Consider the following 22,013-nt stretch of genomic DNA (forward strand, 5'->3'; position numbering starts at 1 on the left):
AGTGGAGGCTGAAGTCACTTTAAATGTCTGTGTGTGTCTTTACCTGCAGGTCGTTCTGTGGGTTCCAGTCTGAGTCAAAGATAATACAGGTGTCAGCAGCAGTCAAGTTGATGCCCAGACCTCCAGCCCGGGTACACAACAGGAACACAAAGCGGTCCGAGTCTGGTTTGCTGAAACGGTCTATAGCTGCCTGACGCAGGTTACCTCTCACTCTGCCATCGATACGCTCATACAGGTACCTGAGGAACACAGGACCATGCAGGGTTGGAGTAGGATCTTCTAGTACACATAATTACAAATGTTCTTGCGTCACATCCAAGTATCATGAATGTCAACATTTACATACAGTACGACACTGAGTTTTACAGTAGCTGTTACAACACCAACCATCACGCATTAAGGGGCCTACAATTGCCACACAATATTTCCAGGAATTTGTTTTTGTCATCCACTTTCAAACAACATTCACTAGTTGTCTCCTTCTTTCCTCCATTCCTGTCTCTCTTTTCCCCTATCTCTATTTTGCTCTCTCTTCCCCCTTTCATCCTTCCTCCCCCTCTCTCGGGCAGCCTCTTTCCCAGGAGCCCTGGCCTCGCCTCTGCCTTCCCCCACATCCTACCCCTCATCTTCTTCACCTTACACACCTCACCTCTACAGTGACCCACTTCCCTCCACCCGCCCAGACTCCTCTCTCCCTCTGTCTGCTGTGGGAGTCTGTGACCTGCCGCTGAACCCCGGCTAAGCCTTGCCTAGCCACTGAGCGGAGCGCCTCGCCTTGTGTGTTTACACTGGTTTGGTTCGAAATTTGAGTGCCAGAAAGAAGCATGGAGGGGAAAAGAACACGGGGCCAGGCACAGGCTAGTGAGAGACAAGAGAGGATAGCGAGAGGGAGAAGAAGAGAGAGGACAGAAATATCCAGAGGGAGGGAAAAAGAGATAGAGAGACCACACAGACCAGGCCAGTCGCCTGCTTTCCTCAGCTTAGACGGGCTGCTGGGATAATATCCTTTTCATTTAGCGTGCAAACAGGAAGCTCATTAAGCCAGGAGATTAAGACCTTGAATGAAAGGGTCTTGGTAAATTCTTCTGCTTCTGTTACACAGTCTTTATCATCTCCCTGCTCTGGGTAGCATTATGGAGTGATGAGCACTGGGGGCTTTAAAAGGCTCTTTCTCAGACAGTCACTGAAGAGAGAGGCTAATGCTTAGATATTCAACATTTCTCTTCAACTACATTCAATTTAATAAGGGGAAGTACCGGAGTGATTCAGCTTTTGCTGCACTGCAAACTGCTAGCTAGCTAACACCAGATAATAAACCATAAATACCTCACTTTGAAAATGGAGCTGAAAAATGGAAATTACAAAGTCTATTACCCTCTCAAGCATGATTCCTGTCTTTTTCCGCATCAGCCTAGCTGAAAGATATGAAATATCTGAGGAGAGAGAACCTTGATTTCCAGGCTTCTATTGGAGTGGAGTACTTGGGAGCATAGTAATACAAGGCGAGAAGAGAGGCAGGCAGCAGTACCTTCTCTGGATGAGGTAGTCCTCCAGGATATCCAGACAGCGGACCATCTGGGAGAAGATGAGGACCTTGTGTCCCCCGGCCTTCATCTTGGGCAGCAGCTTGTCTATGAGGACCAGTTTACCAGCCGACTGCACCATGGCCTGCAGGTGGAAATCAAAGGCAACAGGGCTGTACACCTCTCGGAAGTCCTCCAAGATCTTCTCCTCAGCACCTGGGAGAAACGGACAGGCAAATAAAGTCAGTGATGGTATCAGTGTTTCTGCTACAATTGTACAAGAAGGGCGGGCCCCCGTCTAATGCTGTTGCCACTAGAGTTTGGCTTCTATTGGGAAAAGACTGGATGACACTTAATCTGGTACCATGCTACCATTTTCACCTAATCTGTATGCAGTTCATATACAGTACCTACTTTATGACAGACAGGAATAGCAACTCTGTCATGGAATAGATTTTGGACAATATGGTACTGGAAAAAAGAGTGTGGACCTGAGTGAGGTGACGGTACAAGGAACTCTCTCTCTGGTCACTGGTTAGAAGGATAATGACCAAGCAACTGAATGACCAATGAGACAGTTCACACACACAGCTCACTGCCTCGGTTCTCACAAACCAGCATTGATATAAAATGGTGCCGGAAGAAATGGCATCAGTTTTACGGGTGCCCAACCAATTGTGCTATTATGTGTTTTTTTGCATTATTTGCAACTTATTTTGTACATGTTTCTGCAACCGTAACCTACGGCAAAAAGAGCTTCTGGATATCAGGACAGCGATCACTCACCTCGGATTAGACAAAGATTTTTTCTTCAATAAGCAGGACGCAATCTAAGGAAGTCTCTAGATTTTGCTTGCCTGAAGTAGAGTATATTGTGATAAATTGCAGACCACACTACTTGCCTAGAGAGTTTTCAGCTATACTTTTCGTGGCTGTTTATTTACCACCACAGACAGATGCTGGCACTAAGACCGCACTCAGTCAGCTGTATAAGGAAATAAGCAAACAGGAAACCACTCACCCAGAGTGAGTCCTCCTAGTGGCCAGAGACTTTAAAGCAGGGAAACTTAAATCAGTTCTACCTAATATCAAAATGTTAAATGTGCAACCAGAGGGGAAAAAATTCTAGATCACCTGTACTCCACACACAGAGATGCGTACAAAGCTCTCCCTCGCCCTCCATTTGGTAAATCCGACCACAACTCTATCCTCCTGATTCCTGCTTACAAGCAAAAGTTAAAGCAGGAAGCACCAGTGACTCGGTCTATAAAGAAATGGTCAGATGAAGCAGATGCTAAGCTACAGGACTGTTTTGCAATCACAGACTGGAACATGTTCCACGATTCTTCCGATGGCATTGAGGAGTACACCACATCAGTCACTGGCTTTATCAATAAGTACATCGAGGATGTCGTCCCCACAGTGACTGTACATACATACCCCGACCAGAAGCCATGGATTACAGGCAACATTCGCACTGAGCTAAAGGGTAGAGCTGCCGCTTTCAAGGAGCGGGATTCTAACCCTGAAGCTTATAAGAAATCCTGCTATGCCGTGCGACGAACCATCAAACAGGCAAAGCCTCAATACAGGGCTAATATTGAATCATACGACACCAGCTTCGACGCTCGTCTTATGTGGTAGGGCTCGCAAACTATTACAGACTACAAAGGGAAGCACAGCCGCGAGCTGCCCAGTGACACGAGCCTACCAGATGAGCTAAATCACTTCTATCCTCGCTTCGAGGCAAGCAACACTGAGGCATGCATGAGAGCATCAGCTGTTCCGGACGACTGCGTGATCACGCTCTCTGCAGCCGACGTGAGTAAGACCATTAAAAAGGTCAACATACACAAGGCTGTGGGGCCAGGTGGATTACCAGGACGTGTGCTCCGGGCATGTGCTGACCAACTGGCAGGTGTCTTCACTGACATTTTCAACATGTCCCTGATTGAGTCTGTAATACCAACATGTTTCAAGCAGTCCACCATAGTCCCTGTGCCCAAGAACATGAAGGCAACCTGCCTAAATTAAGAAAGACCCGTAGCACTCATGTCCGTAGCCATGAAGTGCTTTGAAAGGCTGGTAATGGCTCACATCAACACCATTACCCCAGAAACCCTAGACCCACTAACATTTGCATACCACCCAAACAGATCCACAGATGATGCAATCTCCACAATGCCCTTTCCCACCTGGACAAAAGGAACACCAATGTGAGAATGCTATTCATTGACTATTGCTCAGCGTTCAACACCATAGTACCCTCAAAGCGCATCACTAAGCTAAGGACCCTGGGACAAAACACCTCCCTCTTCTACTGGATCCTGGACTTCCTGACGGGCCGCCCCCAGGTGATGAGGGTAGGTAGCAACACATCTGCCACACTGATCCTCAACACTGGAACCCCCCAGGGGTGCGTGCTCAGTCCCCTCATGTACTCCCTGTTCACCCACGACTGCATGGCCAGGCAAGACTCCAACACCATCATTAAGTTTGCAGACGACACAAGGTCAGAAACCTGGCCGGTGGTGCCAGAAAAACAACCTATTCCTCAACGTAACCAAGTGTCATGACTGTCCTGATCAGGTCAGGTTACAGGAGACCACACCCCTATAGCTTATCTCTCAACCCCAACAGAGGAGGAAAGATCTAGGGGTCTGAAGATGTGGGGGATTTATGACCCCTCACGCCCCAAATTCCTTTGTCCTGTTACTATGGAGAACCAGCCTCAGAACATTAAACATGAAATAAAGGGACTTTGGAACAATGGTTTCCATCAGCCACAACAGTGGTCATGACGATAGATGGAATATGAAAATGTATGTCATTTTTGTTTTGTTATTAAAGGTTAATAGATGACGTTATTACGAAAACATTGTAACGTGAAGAGCTTTCCAGGTATAAGTTTGATGTTTATACATTGTACGTTGTATGGAAAATATCCAAATCAAGGAGAATGTTTTGGGGAAGATGAAATGTGAAGTTAGTTGTCTAAAATTGGATTTGAGTAAAATCTAGACCTTGCCCTCTTAATTAACTTGGTACGCCCAGAGAATTGCCCTAAAGGCGGTTACGCCCACTTCTGACCCAAGGGTATAAAACCTGTGAGTAAAGAATTTCCAGAGAAGACTACGTGACCCAAGCTGCAGCCAAGGTCTAAAAAGTCAACGAACCCAGAACGCAACACAAGTTTGAAGACAAATAAATATTTTTCTACCCAAGCTACGGATGAGTAGCTGTGTCTCAGCGGGTGAATTCAAGCCGGACCCCCTTAGCATCCAATCCCAGCGAATCGTGGTATCTAAAAGGTTTCATTCCTATGTTGTGAGCTTTGAGCTACAGAGCTGTCTGTCATCAGAAGACCCCTTCCATAGCAAGGGTGAGGGAACAGACTCCTAAGCCAAAAGGACACTGACATCGTAAGGACGACCAGAAAGGCGCGCAGGAGAAGTGCATCATCGAGCAACCTGAAAGGTCCATGCGGAGGATCCACAGATAACTTCCCCACGTAATTACATCATTATATTCTGACCCATAAGAGCGGCAGTTTGGGGCAAGGCTAGGGTTAGAATAAGCATAGCTGACAAATTCACCCAAATGTATATTTCTCTCGTGTACTTTCTCTTTTTCTCTCTCTTTGAAATCCCCATTTTGGGTAACAGGCGCTATAGTGTGTTGGCCCGTTATACTAAGTTCTAATCAATAGCCTATAATGTGTTTTGTATATGTATATCTTTTATCATAATTTGAGCTTTTTAGTAAATAAATATTCAACTAAAGATTGGTGTGGTACGAACTCATTGGTGAGACCCGGGTCCGTGCAGATTCACGGACTATACGACGGTCAGAACGAGATTGTAGAGGTAACTGGTTAATTAGCGGCTGTTGTAAAATCGATATTTGGGAAATAGAACTCAATAAAAACTAGTTTTCCCATGGTGCCCCAGGTTAATGAGTTAATAATTGCTTGATTCAGTTAATCACGCAATTAGAAACGTTTAATCATTCGATAAACAGTCGTCACATTAACTAATACAATGTCACGACACAAGACTAAGGAGATGTGGACTACAGAAAAAGGAGGACCAAGCACGTCCACATTCTCATCGACGGGGCTGTAGTGGAGCAGGTTGAGAGCTTCAAGTTCCTTGGTGTCCACATCACCAACAAACTAGAATGGTCCAAACACATCAAGACAGTCGTGAAGAGGGCACGACAAAGCCTATTCCCCCTCAGGAAACTAAAAAGATTTAGACAATTGTCAAAGACCCCAGCCAGCCCAGTCATAGACTGTTCTCTACTACTGCATTGCAAGCGGTACCGGAGTGCAAAGTCTAGGACAGTTTTTACCCCCAAGCCATAAGACGACTCCTGAATAGGTAATCAAATGGCGACCCAGACTATTTGCACTGTGTGTGTGCCCCCAACCCCTCTTTTACGCTGCTGCTACTCTGTTTATCATATCCGTTGGACTAGTAACCGGAAGGTTGCGAGTTCAAACCCCCGAGCTGACAAGGTACAAATCTGTCGTTCTGCCCCTGAACAGGCAGTTAACCCACTGTTCCCAGGCCGTCATTGAAAATAAGAATTTGTTCTTAACTGACTTGCCTGGTTAAATAAAGGTAAAAAAAAATAATAATAAAATAAAAAAAATATGCATAGTCACTTTAACTATACATTCATGTACATACTACCTCAATTGGCCAGACCAACCAGTGCTCCCGCACATTGGCTAACCGGGCTATCTGAATTGTGTCCTGCCAACCACCACCCGCCATCACTGTCTTTTTACTGTTGTTTTTATTTCTTTACTTACCTATTGTTCACCTAATACCGTTTTGCACTATTGTTTAGAGCCTGTAAGTAAGCATTTCACTGTAAGGTCAACACCTGTTGTATTCGGTGCACGTGACAAATAATGTGATTTGATGAAGAAAGGTCCCATAATTACACTAATCTGTATGCAGGTCAAAGACAATATGAGAGTTAGGACTTCTATAATGCTTATTAAGTCTAACAACCCATTTTTTTGATTTGACATACTACAAACGAGTGGATATTATAAACTGGGTACTTCCAGCCCTGAATGCTGATTGGCAGACATCCGTGGTATATCAGACCTTATAACACGGGCATGATTTTTTTTTTTTTTTTTTTTTACTGTTCGAATTACGTTGGTAACCAGTTCACAGTAGCAATAGGGCACCTCGGGTTTGTGGTACATGGCCAATATACCACAGCTAAAGTCTGTTCTTAGGCACAACCTTAGCCGTGGTATATTGGCCGTATACCACAAACCCCTGAGGTGCCTTATTGCTATTATAAAGTGTTTTTTTATTTTTATTTAACCTTTATTTAACTAGGCAAGTCAGTTAAGAACAAATTCTTACTTACAATGACGGCCTACACTGGTCAAACCCGGATGACCCTGGACCAATTGTGTTCTGCCCTATGGGACTCCCAATCACGGCCGGTTGTGATACAGCCTGTATTAGAACCAGGGTGTCTGTAGTGATGCCTCTAGCATTGGGACACAGTGTCTTAGACCGCTGCGCCACTCAGGAGCACATATTCCACACCCCCTTGTGACTTACTGCTTAATTAGAAAGCCTTTCATATTTCTGTTTGGCAGTTTATCAACTCTAAAGCTGATCCTTTAGTTGTCCTAGCCCTCACTAAAACTAACACACACACACACACACACACACACACACACACACACAGAAGCATGTCAAACCACAGGCCAAAAGTTCACTAGGCTGGCCTTGTATGAGAGCACTGTGATTAACCAGATTAACCAGAGCACAAGTACACCAGTGACAGCTATGGTAAGGAGGGCAGGGAAGAGGGAGAGCAATGGACCAACACAGCAGCTTTTGGATGTGGGATGAACGGAGGGAGATGTGAAGTTAGTCCATTATCTGTTCCAGAGCCTCATCCTCCTGGCCTGCTTTCTCTATTCTGACACAGCTAGGAGAAAGATGGAGGGAGGAGGGTGGGTGAGAGAAACAGACAGCGCCATAGGGAAAGATAGTGAGGAATGAGGACGTCTCTGACTCAGAGGTTTTCATTCTGCCCCGGGGCTGCTATAGAGCTCTTTACTACCGGTATGGACGGTGACCCAAATCAGCCTTCCCCACACGGCATACACTGTCCTTCCATATATCAAGAGGCTACATACAGCGTTCCACAACCTGGATTGTAGCAATATCACTGTACCTTTAATGAGGTAGGGGTGGTTGCAACACTTCCTCAGCTCCATCATGGTGTTGACCAGGTTGGGGACGTTGGCCTGGCCGACTCCTTTAGACAGGAAGGAGAAGTTCTTCTCTAGGATGGCTCTGTAGTACTTCTTCTGGATGTTGGTCAGCTCCACCTGACCACATTATATAGAAACATTCAATTATATAGGACAATACACAGAAACCACATCAGTCAGCAAAACAAAAAAAACAAAAAAACACAAATACTCAATCTCAAACACACACACACACAACGCACACACACACACACACACCTCAATGATGGTTTCCTCCTTAGGAGCCAGCTTCTTCTCCACGTCCTCCTTGAGGCGACGCAGCATCATGGGCTTCAGGATGGCCTGCAACTTCTGGACCTGAGAGAGACCGAGATATGCATGTTCATATATGGACGCATGCATACGTACACATACACACAGACACAGTTTACAGTAATATGTGAAGCTTTTTGACCTGAGACACAAAGAGACGGATACAGAGAGATGGAAGATACAGGTTATCATGTGGAGAGTCTGGAATGGAAACGCACTCTTTCACGCACCCACACATGCACCCACCCACACACGCACCCACACACTCACCCACACACGCATGCACATGCACCCACACACGCACCCACACGCACCCACACACGCACCCACACACGCATGCACATGCACCCACACACGCACATGCACCCACACGCACCCACACACGCACACACTCACCCACACACGCACATGCACCCACACGCACCCACACACGCACACACTCACCCACACGCACCCACACACGCATGCACATGCACCCACACACGCACCCACACACGCACCCACACCTTCACCCACACCTTCACCCACACACGCACCCACATGCACCCACACACACACCCACACACGCATGCACCCACACACGCACATGCACCCACACACGCATGCACCCACACACACACGCACATGCATCCACACGCACCCACACACGCACCCACACCTTCACCCACACCTTCACCCACACACGCACGCACATGCACCCACATGCACCCACACACACACCCACACACGCAGACACAAAGAGACGGATACAGAGAGATGGAAGATACAGGTTATCATGTGGAGAGTCTGGAATGGAAACGCACTCTTTCACGCACCCACACATGCACCCACCCACACACGCACCCACACACGCATGCACATGCACCCACACACGCACCCACACGCACCCACACACGCATGCACATGCACCCACACACGCACATGCACCCACACGCACCCACACACGCACACACTCACCCACACACGCACATGCACCCACACGCACCCACACACGCACACACTCACCCACACACGCATGCACATGCACCCACACACGCACATGCACCCACACGCACCCACACACGCATGCACATGCACCCACACGCACCCACACACGCACCCACACCTTCACCCACACCTTCACCCACATGCACCCACACACACACCCACACACGCATGCACCCACACACGCACATGCACCCACACACGCATGCACATGCACCCACACACGCACATGCATCCACACGCACCCACACACGCACCCACACCTTCACCCACACACGCACATTCACCCACACACGCACGCACATGCACCCACACCCACACACGCATGCACCCACACATGCACCCACACGCACCCACACGCACCCACACACGCACCCACACCTTCACCCACACACGCACCCACACACACACCCACACGCATGCACATGCACCCACACACGCACCCACACGCACCCACACACGCACCCACACCTTCACCCACCCACACACGCACGCACATGCACCCACACGCACCCACACCTTCCCCCACACACGCACCCACACACACACCCACACACGCACCCACACCTTCACCCACACACGCACCCACACCTTCACCCACACACGCACCCACACACGCACCCACACACGCACCCACACACACATGATTTTAACCAGAGGTGCTGAAGGATTAGCAGGATTAAGAGGGGTTGACCATGGGCCAGTGGTATGATTGTCAAACCAGTACAATACAGAGTGTACAAAACATTAGTAACACCATAGAAATCCTTATTTAACCTGTCTCCTCTCCTTCATCTACACCTGCTTTCTATGACATAGACTGACCAGGTGAAACCTATGATCCCTTATTAAATCCACTTCAATCAGTGTAGATGAAGGGGAGGAGACTGGTTAAAGAAGGATTTTTAATCCTTGAGACAATTGAGACATTGAATGTGCCATTCAGAGAGTGAATGGTCAAGACAAAATATTTAAAAGCCTTTGAACGGGGTATGGTAGTAGATGCCAGGAACACCCGTTTTTGAGTGTGTCAATAACTGAAACGCTGCTGGATTTTTCACACTTAACAGACCGATGAAGTCCATGAGGTTGATAATAGGGTTTCTAAATAACTGTAATTACATCAGCATAATGCTAAAGGGCCTTTAACATAACATAACTTACCAAAACAGCACTGTCTGTCTGTCTGTCTGTCTGTCTGTCTGTCTGTCTGTCTGTCTGTCTGTCTGTCTGTCTGTCTGTCTGTCTGTCTGTCTGTCTGTCTGTCTGTCTGTCTGTCTGTCTGTCTGTCTGTCTGTCTGTCTGTGCGTGTGCGTGTGAGAGCTCTATTCTCCTTCAGAGTCCCATCTGTACCAACAGGATCATTATCTCCACACACTGACACACTGTTCAAACACCAGGTGGGGTGAGTGGGGAAAACACACTCATGTCCCCTGACACCATATGAAAACAAATTAGCTTCTGTATTAATAATCATATTCATTATGATCAGTGATGGTAAAGGACACACTCACACACAGGCAAACAGGCAGAGACTAAACTATAACACACAGTATTTCTCACATACACACTTTGTTGATAGGAACCCAACAACATAATACTCACACACTCACACTGACAGCGACACACTTGATACGAACCCAACAACCACATGATAGAATCACACAGCCTCACCTGCTCCTCAGTCTTGAGGTCTCCAAACTCCAGCATGAAGGTATTCTCTGAGGGGAAGCTTTGAGGCTCCAGGAAGTGCAGCAGACTGAACAGCTCCTCTACTGTGTTCTGGAGGGGGGTCCCTGTCAGGAGAGCTTTGTGTTCCTGGAGAGAGAGGAGAGGGAAGAGAGAGATGTAAGTTAGAAACAATACAAGACACACAGCATAGGAACTCCAACCAACAAGCTGTGCCTCCACTGAACACAACTACAGAGAGAGGGGAGACCTCAATCACAAACAATCTTAAGATCCAACCAGATTGGTGTACAGTGATGGTTACCATTAGGGCACGTTTCACTGCTTCTCTCCACACACCAACAAGGTACTGATTGGAGACACACTAGGCCCAGGATCTCAAACATTCAAGCTGTAATGGCTGCATTTCTGCCCTTTGCTCAGTTCTGCCCTACATTATGCTCAGTGACTTGGACATACCAGATTCATGAGCTTGAAGCCCTCTAGCAGCTTGCAGTTCTTGTTCTTGAGGCGATGGGCCTCGTCAATGATGACGCAGCGCCACTCGATGGCGTTGAGCTCTGGACAGCCGCCCAGGATCATCTCAAAGGTGGTGATGAGGGCGTGGAACTTGTAGGCTCCCCGCACCACACGACCCTGGAGGGAAACCAGGAAGAAATGCACAGGGAGTCAATACAACTCTTCCATTCATTCAGCTCTTCTCATTCTCAATGGTTGAGTGTATAATGCCTTGTAAAGAAATATCAGTGATTTCAATCATTTGAGAAGACAATATAAAGATGGTCCTTGAGAAATATACCATTCTCATATCTAGTGAGACATCCTGCACAGTGTGTGTGATTCCATGATCCCCTGTGTATTAAGGCGACTCCCTGTGTTTAATTTTTTTTAACCTTTATTTAAGAAGAAATTCTTATTTTCAATGACAGCCTAGGAACAGTGGGTTAACTGGTCTAGGAACAGTGGGTTAACTGGTCTAGGAACAGTGAGTTAACTGCCTGTTCAGAGGTAGAACAACAGATTTGTACCGTGTCAGCTCGGGGGTTTGAACTTGCAACCTTCCGATTACTAGTCCAACACTCTGACCACTAGGCAATCTTGCCGCCCCTGTGTGTTAAGGGGTGAGCCGTGCTGTAAGAATAAGCTCTGTGGTATCACAGTCTTACAGTGAGACAGCCTTGTGGCAGCTCCTCTTTCCACTCCTCCCTCTTCCGTTCATTCCCCTTCCTCCCTGTTACATTTGCATACTAAGATCTCCTAACCACTGTCTGTCATTCCACATTACTCTGCCAACAACTGCAGAAAAAACATTTTCCCAGGGCTACTGCCTGACATGTGCCACCCTTCAAACCAGGGCTACTGCCTGACATGTGCCACCCTTCAAACCAGGGCTACTGCCTGACATGTGCCACCCTTCAAACCAGGGCTACTGCCTGACATGTGCCACCCTTCAAACCAGGGCTACTGCCTGACATGTGCCACCCTTCAAACCAGGGCTACTGCCTGACATGTGCCACCCTTCAAACCAGGGCTACTGCCTGACATGTGCCACCCTTCAAACCAAGGCTACCGCCTGACATGTGCCACCCTTCAAACCAGGGCTACCGCCTGACATGTGCCACCCTTCAAACCAGGGCTACTGCCTGACATGTGCCACCCTTCAAACCAGGGCTACCGCCTGACATGTGCCACCCTTCAAACCAGGGCTACTGCCTGACATGTGCCACCCTTCAAACCAGGGCTACCGCCTGACATGTGCCACCCTTCAAACCAGGGCTACCGCCTGACATGTGCCACCCTTCAAACCAGGGCTACCGCCTGACATGTGCCACCCTTCAAACCAGGGCTACTGCCTGACATGTGCCACCCTTCAAACCAGGGCTACTGCCTGACATGTGCCACCCTTCAAACCAGGGCTACTGCCTGACATGTGCCACCCTTCAAACCAGGGCTACTGCCTGACATGTGCCACCCTTCAAACCAGGGCTACCGCCTGACATGTGCCACCCTTCAAACCAGGGCTACCGCCTGACATGTGCCACCCTTCAAACTAGGGCTACCGCCTGACATGTGCCACCCTTCAAACCAGGGCTACTGCCTGACATGTGCCACCCTTCAAACCAGGGCTACTGCCTGACATGTGCCACCCTTCAAACCAGGGCTACTGCCTGACATGTGCCACCCTTCAAACCAGGGCTACTGCCTGACATGTGCCACCCTTCAAACCAGGGCTACTGCCTGACATGTGCCACCCTTCAAACCAGGGCTACTGCCTGACATGTGCCACCCTTCAAACCAGGGCTACTGCCTGACATGTGCCACCCTTCAAACCAGGGCTACTGCCTGACATGTGCCACCCTTCAAACCAGGGCTACTGCCTGACATGTGCCACCCTTCAAACCAGGGCTACTGCCTGACATGTGCCACCCTTCAAACCAGGGCTACTGCCTGACATGTGCCACCCTTCAAACCCTTCTCATGTGCCTTTAAATTGTGTCCTGCTTTCAAGTTTCAAGCTTTAACGTCACAACCACAAGTACAGTGAAAGGCCCAACAATGCAGTAATCAATAACAATGTAATACTAAAAATAACAAGGTAGAACAAAAACACACAAGATAAGAAATAAGAAGAACACGGTTCAGGTAGCATATTTACAATGTGAAGGGATACTGGATCATTAGGGATAGATATGTATATAGGTAAGGTGACTAGGCATGCTGGAACATGACAGTCATGCTACTCAATCTCAATATCTCTCTCTCATTATGTGGCCTGCAAGCTCTCCTTGGACAAATCTCATTGTCCGACTGAGTATCTCTGATATCATGTCACTATTCCCTGATACAAATACTGTCATTACTTGAATGGAACAGAGAGACACCTGAGATTCACTTCATCTTTCACAGTTAATGATGTGCATCACATTATCTCCTGTTCTTAGTCCCCATTATGAGATGCTGGCTGCCAGCGGGTTTCAAGGCCCTTTTGCTGTTGTTTTTGACAACCACCACCTCCCCTCATCAGAGAACAACTTTTTGAAACGTCAAGGACCCATCTGTTGTTGACATTGTTGTTCATCTGTGGGTCCCTGACTATACATCTCGTACGGCTAGCCTGTGTTGTTTATTTATGTTGTTGTTTACCTGTGTGTCTCTGGAGTACATCTCATACTGCTAGCCTGTGTTGTTTATTTATGTTGTTGTTTACCTGTGTGTCTCTGGAGTACATCTCATACTGCTAGCCTGTGTTGTTTATTTATGTTGTTGTTTACCTGTGTGTCTCTGGAGTACATCTCATACTGCTAGCCTGTGTTGTTTATTTATGTTGTTGTTTACCTGTGTGTCTCTGGAGTACATCTCATACTGCTAGCCTGTGTTGTTTATTTATGTTGTTGTTTACCTGTGTGTCTCTGGAGTACATCTCGTACTGCTGCAGCATCTGCCTGCTGACCATGGAGCCGTGGTAGACAATGACGTTGAGGTGGGTCCACGTTCTGAACTCCCTCTCCCAGTTGGCGATGGTGGAGAGGGGGGCGATGATGAGGAAGGGGCCCCTGATGCCCACACGCCAGATCTCCTCCAGAAACGTGATGGACTGGATGGTCTTCCCCAGACCCATCTCATCTGCCAGGATACAGTTCCGTCTGTCAGGGAGGAAGAGAGGGAGAGAGAGGGATGGGTGGCAGGGAGGGAGTAAGAAAGGAGTGAGAGGAAGTGAGAGGGGGGTTGGAGGAAGAAAGAGAGAGAGAGAGAGAGAGAGAGAGATTACAGTCCCAAAAAATGTATAGAGTAGTTGTGGTCCTGTCTGATATTGATACTAAGTGATGAGACTGGGCTGAACAGAATCCTTCCTCTAGTATTCAGGCAGAACATTAATCTGGTTGTCCAGAGGGTGGGGGTGTTACAGCGAATCTTGACATTAATTGCAAAGAGCAAATACTCCCACTTGCTTCCTATACTGTTTTCCTTCAACTTAAAGGCTCAGTGCAGTCAAAAACAGGATTTCCTATGTTTTATAAATATTTCCACAATATGAGGATGGAATAATACTCTGAAATTGTGAAAATTATGATAATGCCCTTTCAGTGTAAGAGCTGATTGAAAATACCAGCTGAAATTTCAGCCTGTTTTGGTGGGATGTTGTTTTGGCCTGCCTGGTAACATCACAGTAAATTAGTTGATAGACCAATAACAAAGAGAGTTCCAAACCGTTCTGCCAATAATAGTTAGTTTTCAGATTTCCCCACTTAGACCCATCCCAGGCAGTCCTAGCAAAATTCTTGCTTGAGAAATTGCTCTTTGCTAAGAAGCTATTTTTGTTTCTTTCTGACCGTTTTAAGGTACTTGATTGTTACCGAGAAATAATTTGATAGAGATTTTAAAAAGTGCTGCATTGGACCTTTAAGAACTTCACAGCACTCTGAAACACAGTCCCAGTAGCAACACTACAGCCTGGCTACAAATAGATGATTTGGGATGTGTTCCACACTCACTCGCTTTCTCCCTTGATCTGTCTCTCCATCTTTCTCTCTCCCTTGATCTGTCTCTCCATATCTCTGTCTCCCTTGATCTGTCTCTCCATATCTCTGTCTCCCTTGATCTGTCTCTCCATATCTCTGTCTCCCTTGATCTGTCTCTCCATATCTCTGTCTCCCTTGATCTGTCTCTCCATATCTCTGTCTCCCTTGATCTGTCTCTCCATATCTCTGTCTCCCTTGATCTGTCTCTCCATATCTCTGTCTCCCTTGATCTGTCTCTCCATCTTTCTATCTCCCTTGATCTGTCTCTCCATCTTTCTCTCTCCCTTGATCGGTCTCTCTATATCTCTGTCTCCCTCTGTCGCTCTCCATCTTTCTCTCTCTGTCTTCCTCCTCTTCCCTTTCCCCAACGGCAGCGTAGCCTAGTGGTTATAGTGCTGGACTAGTAACTGAAAGGTTGCAAGATCAAATCCCTGAGCTGACAAGGTAAAAATCTGTCGTTCTGCTCCTGAAGGCACTGATCCTAGACCGTCATAGAAAATAAGAATTTGTTCTTAACTGACATGCCTTGTAAAATAAAAATGTAAATAAAGAGGATGTTGATAGCAGAACAGTAAACAATCCACAAGCCTCAGAGGAACACAGATTAATAATGTTAACTCAGCCAAATCACTGCACGATCTCAACACAACACAGGGAAAACATTTATAATTAAACATCTACACTACCTCTGCGCAGTGACGAAGCCTCGAAAACAAACAAGATAAGTGAATGAAAATGTCCTCATGGAAAAAAATGTAAGACTAAGACACAAATCAAAACAGACACCCAAAAAATCCTTAAGTCAATGAAAGCATCCTCTTTTCAAAGATAGTGTAAAAAGCAAGACAGACAACCTTTCAATCTTTTCATTTAGCCTATGTGGCGGAGTGCAGTGTTTTCCAGTACTGCATGTTTATGCCGTTGTGTTCTTCCCTTTAAAAAACATTATTAACCACTAGGGTTGGGCAGTATTTTCATACCGTTCCTGTACCATACCAGGGTATGTGGTATTACTGGCAGGCACAAAAAGGGTGTATATATATACACACATACAGTTGAAGTCGGAGGTTTACATATACCTTAGCCAAATACATTTCAACTCAGTTTTTCACAAATCCTGACATTTAATCCTAGTAAAAATTCCCTGTCTTAGCTCAGTTAGGATCACCACTTGATTTTAAGAATGTGAAATGTCCGAATAATAGTAGAGAGAATGATTTATTTCAGCTTTTATTTCTTTCATCACATTCCCCGTGGGTCAGAAGTTTACATACACTCAATTAGTATTTGGCAGCATTGCCTTTAAATTGTTTAACTTAGATCAAACGTTTTGGGTAGCCTTCCACAAGGCTACCCAAATCACACAATAAGTTGGGTGATTTGTGGCCCATTCCTCCTGACAGAGCTGGTGTAACTGAGTCAGGTTTGTAGGCATCCTTGCTCGCACATGCTTTTGCAGTTCTGCCCACACATTTTCTATAGGAGGTCAGGGCTTTGTGATGGCCACTCCAATACCTTGACTTTGTTGTCCTTAAGCCATTTTGCCACAACTTTGGAAGTTTGCTTGGTGTCATTGTCCATTTGGAAGACCCATTTGCGACCAAGCTTCAACTTCCTGACTGATGTCTTGAGATGTTGCTTCAATATATCCACATAATTGTCCTTCCTCATGAGGCCATCCATTCGTGAAGTGCACCAGTCCCTCCTGCAGCAAAACACTCCCACAACATGATGCTGCCAAACCCGTGCTTCACGGTTGGGATGGTGTTCTTCGGCTTGCAATCCCCATGTGCAGTTGCAAACCGTAGTCTGACTTTTTAATGTCCGTTTTGGAGAAGTGGATTCTTCCTTGCTGAGCGGCCTTTCAGGTTATGTCGATACAGTACTCGTTTTACTGTGGATATAGATACTTTTGTACCTGTTTCCTCCAGCATCTTCACAAGGTCCTTTGCTGTTGTTCTGGGATTGATTTGCACTTTTCGAACCAAAGTACGTTCATCTCTTGGAGACAGAACGCGTCTCCTTCCTGAGCAGTATGACGGCTGCGTGGTGTTCCATGGTGTTTATACTTGCATACTATTGTTTGTACAGATGAACGTGGTACCTTCAGGCGTTTGGACATTGCTCCCAAGGATGAACCAGACTTATGGAGGTCTACAATTTTTTATTCTGTTGTCTTGGCTGATTTATTTTGATTTACCCATGATGTCAAGCAAGGAGGCACTGAGTTTGAAGGTAGGCCTTGAAATACATCCACAGGTACACCTCCAATTGACTCAAATTATGTCAATTAGCCTATCAGAAGCTTCTAAAGCAATGACATAATTTTCTGGAATTTTCCAAGCTGTTTAAAGGCACAGTCAACTTTGTGTATGTAAACTTCTGACCCACTGAAATTGTGATACATTGAATTATAAGTGAAATAATCTGTCTGTAAACAATTGTTGGAAAAATTACTTGCCATGCACAAAGTAGATGTCCTAACCGACTAGCCAAAACTGTAGTTTGTTAACAAGAAATGTCTGGAGTAGTTGAAAAACGAGTTTTAATGACTCCAACCTAAGTGTATGTAAATTTCCGACTTCAACTGTACATACACAAACGGTGCCACGCTGAAAGTCACTGAGTTCTTCAGTACGGGCTATTCTACTGACAATATGTGCTCAATTTTATACACCTGTCAGCAACGGGTGTGGCTGAAATAGCCAAATCCACTAATTTGAAGGTGTGTCCACATAATTTTGGCCATGTAGTGTGCGTGCATATATATTTTTTACCTTTATTTAACTAGGCAAGTCAGTTAAGGACAAATTCTTATTTACAATGAAGGCCTAGGAACAGTGGGTTAACTGCCTTGTTCAGAGGAAGAATGACAGATGTTTACCTTGTCAACTCGGGGGTTTGATCTAGCAACCTTTTGGTTACTGGCCCAACGCTCTGAACACTAGGCTACCTGCCGCCGCTATATATCCCTACTGCTTGAATTTTCTTTGTGCTTAATAAAAATAAATATATATATATTTTTTTAAATGTATTTATTTTTATTATGCACAAAGAAAATTCAAGCAGTAGAGATCTTGATCAAGGGGGTTGATTGTCTCTGCTGTAACCAAGAGCTGTGATATTGCAAGCTAGCCATATAGCTAGCAAGTTATTAAACCAAATGCATAGCTGGCGCCATGAGCAGGAGATCATTTATCTTAGATAGTTAACTGATAGTTAGAAGCAGTGGTGTAGCACGCACCCCTGAGCTTAGGGTGCCCCAAAACCCCCAAAAAACAAATCAAAACTAAAATCATACTGTTGGTATTTCAAAATACCCCGGTATATGGTATATACGACATACCGTCCAAGCCTATTAACCACATTCTTCACAGGTTTTGCATACTAAACCAAGCTAGAAGTCAGAAGGTTCTGGGCAAGCGTCTCCCTGTCTCGGTACAGACATGCTGTCAGCTCACTGCTTCACTGGCTTCTCTTCTGCACTACTTAGCAATCTGACAGTCCAGCCCTTGTCTCTCTGGCTGGATGCAGTATGCTACAACCACAGAGCTGAAACCTAGGATCTGAAGTCTGGAACAACCCTGTGTTTCTGACTGTCAGAGTCTGTTCAGGGCAGTAGAACACTGTGTGTCTGCTTGTTTGCACATGAATACAGGTACAGTGTGTGTGTGTGTGTGTGTGTGTGTGTGTGTGTGTGTGTGTGTGTGTGTAGCCTTAGGGGGGCCCTACTGACCTGTTGTACCAGTTGAAGAGGAGCCAGTTGACTCCCTCCAGCTGGTAGTCCCTGAGGACGTTACTGTTCCTGTACTCCCTCGACTCATCCCTCTTCTTCCACAGGCTGGCTGGGGGACGCTCCTGTGGGGTAGAGAATGTTAGAGGATGAGAAGATGAGAAGAGAGATGAGAAAAGAAGAGAGAGGAAGAGAAGAGAAAGGAGGTTGAATAAAGGGGGCTTACCATCCTGCGGGAGTCTGGCCTTGCTGCCTGCAGCAGCTCAAACTCCTCTATTTTACTCTGGTCCACATCCCCCTTCAGTTCCCATGTACTGTCTTCATAGGGCAGAGAGCACCACTTCACCAGGTAGTACACCACCTGCTGGGGGAAGAGGGACGGAGAGAGGGGGAGGAGGGAGGGGGAAAGAGAGAGATGTTGTGAGTTAACACAAAAAAACATAGAAACTTCACCTTTTAGTAGCTACTAGTGTTGTCACTAGCGTCCTGTTGACCCAGTCCCCCGTTTTCTAAACCTCCTGCGCATGAGCTACGCAAAAACCTGTCACTGAAATTCACACTTTACTCAATGCAACACATATTGAATTTAACTTCACACTGTTCAGTGTTTAATAGAATACTGCATAGAATGGCTGATTTGCTCATATTTGCAAAGGCCTAGCTGTGATTTGGCTGGAGGACTGGGGGAAGGAACACACATGCATAATGATCTGCATGTCATTGTGTCAGTAAGGAGAAAACACTGCATGAAACCTTCTTTACTCTTCAGTTAAAATAGACACACACTCTCCATCCCTTCCTCTAGTAAAAACACACACACACACACCACTCACTCTCTCCCACAAACACACACTGTTCTCAACTTTTAAAACGCTGGACACCAAACAGAATTTAAGGAGCACCAGAAAGAAATGGATTTCTGAACCATTCAGGCTAGGAACAAGTAGGGCCGTGGCGGCCAAGACATTTCGTCAGCCGGTGATTGTCAAGCAAATAACTGCCGGTCTCACTGTAACTGGCCATTCATTTATTTATTTAGCATCTCCTGGCTTCCACACATAGCCTACAAGCCACTAATACAGACCTTTGGAACATATACATTTGAACAAGCCTCATAAATCATTGTAATATATCCTACACCTTCACAATAAATCTATTATTTATTTTAAACCGGTCTAAAAAACATGATGTGAAGAAAGGGCAGTCTATTTCAGAAGAACAGAATAGCATACTCTGAGTTGTCCTTATGTTAGGTCCTGATCTGGCTATGCCATATGGCTGTGGGCTACACTAGTTCATTTAGCAGACAAGATTTTCTTAGAATTCCGTGCCATTATTTTATAATATGAAGAATACAATTGAACATAGCTGAATAAAATAGGAAGGATATTTTCTCTATTCTGTGTTGAGCAGTTAACAAAGAAACAGGTACTCCTATATGCTTCATTTAGAGTTATTTATGTAACTTTAGTTGTGATACAAATGTTGGGCTTTATGTTTAGATTTTTAATACATTCTAAGGCTGCATGATGCGACTCTAATGATGATTTGATAAAAGTCACATGAAAGGCCTGAGCTCTGCTTTGTTTTTGCACAGGCTGTACACACTTCATCAGTCTCTCACTCAAGCAGTTGATAATGCCTCAAATTTCCCGGCGGCATCTCTTTTGTGTTTCCGTAATGTCCCCTAAAAACATCCATGCCTTTTGCGGCCAGTGACCGTTGGGCCCTTGGGCTGAATATAATAATCATAAATCCCTTCTCCCGGCTGCGTGCCGAAGCACCTCTCACACACATGGCTCTCCGTCACATGATCAGGTCTTTCTCACAGGCTACAAGTGAAGACAGACACATCGGGGACGCAACTGCGTGCGTCCTTATCCAATGCCAAGGTGCATATTGAAGATATTGGAAGAACTGTACACATTTACTTTTCGTCAGCCAACAAGATGAGTAGGACTAACCAACAGCAAACGCACCATCCTATGTCAATCTACTATCCCCCATAGTACAAACGTTGACCTACTCTATTCTGTGCGAGAAAAAAATATTCCAAAACATAGTCTTGGACAGTTGTGGGATGCGATAGATCCCAAATTAATATAACCACTAGCATCAAAAAACCTGTCGCAACAGATGAGAATGTTTAGCTTAAAACATTGATAAACTATTAGGCTATTTCTTCACATTATAAGTGCAGCAATGTGCACATGGCAGTAGGCTATACAGTTGAAGTTGGAAGTTTACATACATCTTAGCCAAATACATTTAAACTCAGTTTTTCACAATTCCTGACATTTAATCTTAGTGAAAATTCCCTGTCTTAGGTCAGTTAGGATCACCACTTTATTTTAAGAATGTGAAATGTCAGAATAATAGTAGAGAATAATTTATTTCAGCTTTAATTTCTTTCATCACATTCCCCGTGGGTCAGAAGTTTACATACACTCTATTAGTATTTGGTAGCATTGCCTGTAAATTGTATAACTTAGATCAAACGTTTTGGATAGCCTAATAATACCCACATCATTTTCCATCCTCATGATGCCATCTATTTTGTGAAGTTCACCAGTCCCTCCTGCAGCAAAGCACCCCCACAACATGATGCTGCCACAGCCGTGCTTCACGGTTGGAATGGTGTCCTTCAGTTTGCAAGCCTCCCCCTTTTCCTCCAAACATAATGATGGTCTTTATGGCCAAACAGTTCTATTTTTGTTTCATCAGACCAGAGGACATTTCTCCAAAAAGTACGATCTTTGTCCCCATGTGCAGTTGCAAACCGTAGTCTGGCTTTTTAATGGCGGTTTTGGAGCAGTGGCTTCTTCCTTGCTGAGCGGCCTTTCAGGTTATGTCGATATAGGACTCGTTTTACTGTGGCTATAGATACTTTTGTATCTTCACAAGGTCCTTTGCTGTTGTTCTGGGATTGATTTGCACTTTTCGCACCAAAGTACGTTCGTCTCTAGGAGACAGAAGGCATCTCCTTCCTG

The 22,013-nt window shown here is 45.7% G+C and overlaps 1 protein-coding gene across 9 annotated transcripts in view; it reads right to left on the reverse strand.

Annotated features, from left to right (window-relative positions):
• Positions 1-22,013, reverse strand: part of LOC115125476 (chromodomain-helicase-DNA-binding protein 9-like) — a 197,731-nt gene that overhangs the window by 78,821 nt on the left and 96,897 nt on the right. For all 9 annotated transcript variants that reach the window (XR_010461738.1, XR_010461737.1, XM_065013186.1 and 6 more), the window contains 9 exons: positions 19,250-19,384; positions 19,027-19,148; positions 14,171-14,414; positions 11,230-11,406; positions 10,756-10,899; positions 8,044-8,142; positions 7,746-7,902; positions 1,529-1,739; positions 44-239 (listed from right to left, as the gene is read on the reverse strand). Coding sequence is in view for 7 of the 9 variants with exons in the window: in XM_065013186.1 (XP_064869258.1) it covers positions 44-239; positions 1,529-1,739; positions 7,746-7,902; positions 8,044-8,142; positions 10,756-10,899; positions 11,230-11,406; positions 14,171-14,414; positions 19,027-19,148; positions 19,250-19,384 (1,485 nt within the window). In the remaining 2 variants the exon portion in view is untranslated. The remainder of the gene's footprint in view (positions 1-43; positions 240-1,528; positions 1,740-7,745; positions 7,903-8,043; positions 8,143-10,755; positions 10,900-11,229; positions 11,407-14,170; positions 14,415-19,026; positions 19,149-19,249; positions 19,385-22,013) is intronic.

The sequence above is a fragment of the Oncorhynchus nerka genome, linkage group LG28, assembly GCF_034236695.1.
Source record: "Oncorhynchus nerka isolate Pitt River linkage group LG28, Oner_Uvic_2.0, whole genome shotgun sequence".
NCBI lineage: Eukaryota > Metazoa > Chordata > Actinopteri > Salmoniformes > Salmonidae > Oncorhynchus > Oncorhynchus nerka.